The sequence below is a fragment of the Ursus maritimus genome, unplaced genomic scaffold (assembly GCF_017311325.1).
Source record: "Ursus maritimus isolate PB19 unplaced genomic scaffold, ASM1731132v1 scaffold_5, whole genome shotgun sequence".
NCBI classification, from domain to species: Eukaryota; Metazoa; Chordata; class Mammalia; order Carnivora; family Ursidae; genus Ursus; species Ursus maritimus.
Genome location: NW_024426663.1, coordinates 82765423 through 82772527, shown reverse-complemented (window position 1 = coordinate 82772527; position 7105 = coordinate 82765423). Strand labels below are relative to the sequence as shown.

At 35.9% G+C, this 7105-nt stretch overlaps 1 protein-coding gene across 1 annotated transcript; it reads left to right on the top strand.

Annotated features, from left to right (window-relative positions):
• Window positions 1-2137: 2137 nt before the first annotated feature.
• Window positions 2138-3079, top strand: LOC103680343 (olfactory receptor 2T33-like). Its single transcript, XM_008709881.2, has one exon. The coding sequence runs from the start codon at window positions 2138-2140 to the stop codon at window positions 3077-3079; it is 942 nt and encodes a 313-aa protein (XP_008708103.2).
• Window positions 3080-7105: the final 4026 nt, after the last annotated feature.

Here is a 7105-nt window from a genome sequence, read left to right as displayed (position 1 = left end):
AGTAGTGAAGGTATCAAAATCATAATTATTTTGTTAAATCTGTGTGTTTCTTCAGTTTCCACTGAGACTGCACATTTTCTATGCTTATGTAAATCTATCTTTATCAAATATTAATTATGCACAATATGTTGACAAGCCTTTCAGGAGACTTGAAATTTGGTTCCCGCTCAACTCCGAAGTTAAATGGATGTATCTGATTTTGTCATTTACCTCCTCTACTCATTAGTTTCTTCTAGTAAAAGTTATGGTTTTTGAGGACATGAAAGTTGTGGTGGCTACTATTTACTGATAACTTGCTAATTTCCAGTGATCAATTAAATATTGTATGTACACAGTGTTATTTTATTCTCATAACAACAATGCAATGTAATTATGTACTCACTTTTAAAAGACAAAGTTGAGATGCATAGGATGTAAGAAATAGGCTTTACTTCATCAAAAACTAATGATGCACTGTATGGGGACTAACACACACACAAAAAAAAGTATGCTTGACTTCTCAGAACTTTCCATTGTTGGAATACATCTTAGAGGTGTGCTCTGATTGAAGCAAAAGCCCAGGCACTTAACCTCAATTCTCCCAGCTTGTATTGTGGATGACCTGAAACCTACTGAGATGGTCCTTTATGTAATTCCCTTGGTTCAATCAACATTCCTACAGTTATTTTTTTTTATAATGATTTCTTATTATATTATGTTAGTCACCATACAGTACATCCCTGGTTTTCGATGTAAGGCTCGATGATTCATTAGTTGTGTATAACACCCAGTGCACCATGCAATATGTGCCCTCCTTACTACCCACATTTTGCAATGCACACATTTAATTAAAATCAACATTTGTGTGTGTACATATTAGGTATAAATATTAGCTGTTGTGAGGTCTCCAAACTGAGACAAATCCTTGTAATCATAAGTATACATTATGATAACATGACCAATATGGTGGTTGGTGCTCTGGAGCAATATCTGTGGTAGCTGGAAGCCTAGTATATTGAAATCATGTGCTTCACACACATGTAAATTAGACAAATCAATGTCTCATCAACAAAATGAGTAATAGTAGTTTTTATTTAGTTTTGTGTATATTAAAAATTAAACAATTCATCATGACATTGAAGTAAATATTGAGAAATTAATTTAAATATATATTTGAAACAAGAAAAAGTCATAATTAGGAGATATATCACATCAAATTGACTGAAATGCATGACTATGAGGCTCTTTCAACACAGAAGTACGCAAACATTAGAAAACTGGGAAGGCATAATCTTTTTCTTTTCCTTTTCCTCCCTTTCTTTCTTTCTTCTTTCTTTCTTTCTTTTTCTTTCTTTCTTCTCTTTTTTTCAATTGGCCAACATATAGAACATCATTAGTTTCAGATGTAGAATTCAGGCATTCATCAGTTGCATGCAACACCAAGTGCTCATCATATCACTTGCCCCCCTTGATGCCCATCACCCAGTTATCCCATCCCCTGCACCCACCTCCCCTCCAGACACCCTCAGTTTATTTCCTATAGTCAAGAGTCTCTCCTGGTTTTTCTCCCTCTCTGATTTCTTCCCATTCAGTTTTCCCTCCCTTCACCTGTGATCCTCTGTACCGTTTCTTATACCCACACATGAGTGAAACCATATGATAATTTTCTTTCTCTGATTGACTTAATTCACTCAGCATTATACTTTCCAGTTCATCCGTGTCAGAGTAAATGCTAAGATTCCATCCTTTTTGATGGTTGTGTAATATTCCCCTGTGGGGGGGCGTGTGTACCAATTCTTTAGCCATTCATCTGTTGATGGACATCTAGGCTCTTTCCACCTAACATCATGAGTAAATTATGTGTGGCATACTGACAAGATATACAGAAGTAATATAAATGTAATGTGTACTGCTGTATATCCTTATTATCCAATTTTTTGGAATAAATAAATATTGTGTAATAACAGCAGAGATATATGATAAGGATGCTAAGGCAAACATCTTGTCAGGAAGTGAAAAATTAAAGGCATAATTATTCCCTCAAGCCTCATTTTTTTTTCTGTCTTTTGACCACCTCTTCTTAAGTAAATGCCTCACCCTCCTTTCAAGCAGCTCTCATCTCCTTATCATTCCTTGTTTTCCAGGCATGACAGGAACAATGGAAGATGCAAATGACACCACAGAGATAAACTTCATTCTTGTAGGGCTCTTTAACCACACTCAGACCCATGTGTTCCTCTTTTCCGTGGTGCTCATGATCTTCCTCACCTCCCTGGTGGGCAATGCCCTCATGATCCTGCTCATCCATGAGGACCCCCAGCTGCACAAGCCCATGTACTTCTTACTTAGCCAGCTCTCCCTCATGGACATGATGCTGGTCTCCACCATAGTCCCCAAAATGGCAGCCAACTACCTGATGGGCACCAAGTCCATATCTCCTGCCGGCTGTGGAGCCCAGATCTTTCTATTTGTCACTCTGGGAGGGGGTGAGTGTTTTATCTTAGCATCCATGGCCTATGACCGCTATGTGGCCATATGTCACCCCCTGCGCTACCCCATCCTCATGAATCAGAAGCTCTGCTTGCACATGACCGCAGGCTCCTGGATTCTGGGAGGGGTGGATGGACTGATGCAGGCTGGTGCCACTCTCAGCTTCCCTTACTGCCATTCTCGAGAAATCAACCACTTCTTTTGTGAGGCGCCCTTGCTTGTGCGCCTTGCCTGCAATGACACTATGCTTTTTGAGTTTTTCATGTATGTGTGCTGCATCCTGATGCTCTTGATCCCTCTGTCTCTCATTTTGGCTTCCTACAGTCTCATCCTGGCTGCTGTGCTTCACATGAAGTCCACAGCAGCTCGGAAGAAAGCCTTTGCCACCTGCTCTTCTCACCTGGCTGTGGTGGGGCTCTTCTATGGGGCCATAATATTCATCTACATGCGGCCCAAATCCTACCGTTCAGTGGCCCATGACAAGGTGGTCTCTGCTTTTTACACCATCTTCACACCTGTGTTGAACCCCCTTATATACAGTGTGAGGAATAAAGAAGTCAAGGGGGCTTTGAGAAAGTGGCTGGAGAAACATTTTCTGGGACGTCTATAGTGAGAGTAATTTGACAAACTGGAAGTAACTGAATTGGATCAGGATTATGAAATTTGTGTTGTATCAATATATTATGCTCTTAATTTGCCAGTGTGCATAGTTTTTAGAAGTATTTATTTATTTTATATTTGATAAATTAATTAAAAATTACATTTGTCCTGCTTTCTTACATTGTCATAGTGTTTTTGTGCTGAACTTTGGACTTCAACAATAAGAGTACTGTAATGATTGAGGCACTGTAATCACAGGATATGCCAGATATTGATAAATAGAGGAAATTTTCAAATGTTAATGTTTGTGGACTCTGTTCATGGGCTTTCTGGGAAGCTATACTTCAACTATCACCAGAGTCAGCAAAACCTCAAAGCATGTGCTCAATTTCTGCCCAGGGCATACTTTGTAGGTCTGCTTAATTTATTAAAAAAAACATAAAAGGGAGCATTTCAAACATGAAGAGAAGTAGACAGCACCCCTGGTTCCCACGAGACTGAAGTCATACTGTCCTGCTCATGTTAAAACCTTAAGATAAGGTCTGTAAATTTCTGAAATGTCTTTTGTCTAGTGATATGTAAACTTTGATGTGAACAAAATGTATTTAACCCTACACCAAATGGTCATTTGTCAGAGCACTTTCTTCTTTGTGGAGATTGTATATCCCAGGCAGCTGTCCTAACGTGGGCTGTAATAAAACTCTCTTTCCTTCTTTTAGAGATTCTAAAAGATTTGTTCAAATTCCATCAATGACATCAATCATCTATGTATGTATGTTTATATAAATATATATGTATAATAAAAATAGTTAATTGTGATGGGAGTGAATTATTTAAAATGTATAATTATTTTGAAAAATGTAATGTATATCATAACTTCATATAATTTTCATAAATAAGTTTCAAATAAATAATTAACATGAATGTGAAACATAAAAGGATAATAAGCTTATAGGAAATATGTGTCAAGAAGTTTGCTGGAAATGGGTTTTCTGTGGGTGTATGTGATTTTAAAAAATCATAAGTACAAGATAAGCAGATTAAACTATGTTCATTTAAATGTTGTTAAAATACATAGTAATCATGAAAGGAAGAATTCAACATCTATCCAAAATAAGTTACATGAATTAAAAATAATTCACACATGAGAAAATTAACCACATAAAGTAACATAGACAATAAATTTATTAACGAAAGTAAGAGCAACAAAATCCAGATATTTTTTGCATGTTAAAATGACTATCTACTTTCCTTGACTTTTATACAACTTAAAGAATCATCTTTGATCACAGGGAATACCTTAGGGCTGAAGGTTTCATCTTCTTTTCTGATTAACTAAAGGAAATAAATCTAATGGTCTCGGTGAAGACTAATAATCTCTCTGCAACTTAGTTTTAGAGTAATTAATTTTTTAAAAAAAATAAAAAAAGAAATTACTCAAGACTACTTTCCTTGACTTTTATACAACTTAAAGAATCATCTTTGATCACAGGGAATACCTTAGGGCTGAAGGTTTCATCTTCTTTTCTGATTAACTAAAGGAAATAAATCTAATGGTCTCGGTGAAGACTAATAATCTCTCTGCAACTTAGTTTTAGAGTAATTAATTTTTTAAAAAAAATCAAAACAGAAATTACTCAAGACCTATACATTTTGATTTTAAGGAACTATCTGTTTAGAAATGAAAAAAATCAAATTAAAATAGTCTTTTGTCAAAATTCTTCAAATCTGAATGAATTACCATATCTTATTTATTCCTTGCTATTGAAAGGCTATATGCTTATTCAATCATATTTATTTCAATTAAATTTAAAGAATTAAAAGAGAATAAGACTAGAGAATAAGATGCCAAATATGACATCTCTAATCAATTTCAAACATAATTCATTCTAAAATCATACAAGATAGGAATGGATACTACATTGCAGTACATGAAAATTATATGCTTTAGGATTCAATCATTTGAAATTATTCAGAAAGTGTATTTGAGTGATACACAGAGTATATGAATTCATGAAGCAATTTATGATGATAAATGGCTATACACATTTCTATATACTTTATATATGTAAACTACTCATATGTGTAATTTATATATGTAAGATCAAATCACCATGCTATGAGAAGCCCAAGCAGCTTGAGGAAGGGCCAGAAATGGAGGAAAAAATAAGGTCTCTAGCCTGCTGAGTTCCCAATCAGCAACTAGCACCAATTCACTGCCATGTTAATGAGCCATTTTTGAGGTGAATCTCTAGGTTAAGCTGTCCCAATTGACACAAAAATGAGCTATCACTGCTTGACTTATTTCACTTAGCGTTATCTCCTCCAGTGCCTTATAAGTTAAGCAGAGAAAGACAATTATCATATGACTTCTCTCATCTATGGAACATAAGAACTAGGAAGATCCATAGGGGAAGAAAGGGATAAAGAAAGGGGAGGTAATCAGAAGGGGGAATGAAGCATGAGAGGCTATGGACTCTGAGAAACAAACTGAGGGCTTCAGAGGGGAGGTGGGTGGGGGAAGGGGATAAGCTGGTGATGGGTAGTAAGGAGGGCATGTATTGCATGGTGCACTGGGTGTTATACACAACTAATGAATCATTGAACTTTACATCAAAAACCAGGGATGTACTGTATGATGACTAATATAATATACTAAAAAATAAAATAAAATAAATAAATAAAATAAAATAAAATAATTCATAAGGCAGTATTAAAAAATGAGCTATCAAACCATGCCCAAACAAGAGTTTCATAAGGATAATAATTTAGTATTTTTAAACCACTAATATTTGGAGTGGTTGTTACACAACAATATTAACTAAAATATATTTTGATACTTGGAAATAGCATGGACCCAAAAAGAATACTAAAATTATGTCATGTTGTCATAGGATCCAGTGGCAGACAGAATACAAAAAGGGAAAACAAACAAAACTCAAAGAAACTGTTGGCAGAAACATAAGGCTGGTGATGGGTATTAGGAGGGCATGTGTTGCATGGAGCACTGGGTATTATATGCAAACAATGAATCATGGAACACTACATCAAAAACTAAGGATGTACTGTATGGTGACTAACATAACATAATAAAAAATTATTTTAAAAAAGAAAGAAACATAAGGATATTGGAGAAACCTTTGCTGAGGGCTTAAAGGGAAGTATGAAAACATCCTTGAAACCTAAAGGAAAGGGAACCTTTTTTATATAATGAAAGGAAGTCTGTGGCACTACCTAAAATATTAAAGGAATCTAAAGAACTCAATTGCAGAGCTAAGAAGATTTCCAGAGGAGATATTGAAAATTCAAGTTTTCATGGTCTAGGATAGGATATGAAAGGATTGAGATATACCAAAGAAAAATATGTTCATATAATAAGACAGAATGTGATGGATTTAAAAATAAATATCTCCTCAGGGGAGAAATCTCAAAGTAAGAATGGACCTCCAGCCAAAGATTAAATAGAGATTGGGTCTGTAAAATAACATGTTAGTAGCCACTCTGGAAAACAGTGTGGAGGTCCCTTAAAAAGTTAAAAATTGAGCTACTCTATGACCCAGCCATTGCACTACTGGGTATTTACCCCAAAGGCACAGACATAGTGAAGAGAAGGGCCATATGCACCCCAATGTTCACAACAGCTCTGTCCACAATAGCTAAATTGTGGAAGGAGCCAAAATGCCCTTCAACAGATGACTGGATTAAGAAGTTGTGGTCCATATATACAATGGAATATTATTCAGCTATCAAAAAGAACAATTTCTCAACATTTGCATCAACATGGCTGGGACTGGAGGAGATAATGCTAAGTGAAATAAGTCAAGCAGAGAAAGACAATTATCATATGGTTTCACTCATTTATGGAACATAAGAAGTAGGAAGATCGGTAGGAGAAGAAAGGGATAAAGAAAGGGAGGTAATCAGAAGGGGGAATGAAGCATGAGAGACTATGGACTCTGAGAAACAAACTGAGGGCTTGAGAGGGGAGAGGGGTGGGTGAATGGGATAGGCTGGTGATGGGTGGTAGGGAGGGCAC

Excerpts from the sequence above, each read along its gene's own strand:
- LOC103680343 (XM_008709881.2), top strand. The coding sequence starts at position 2,138 with ATGGAAGATGCAAATGACACCACAGAGATAAACTTCATTCTTGTAGGG.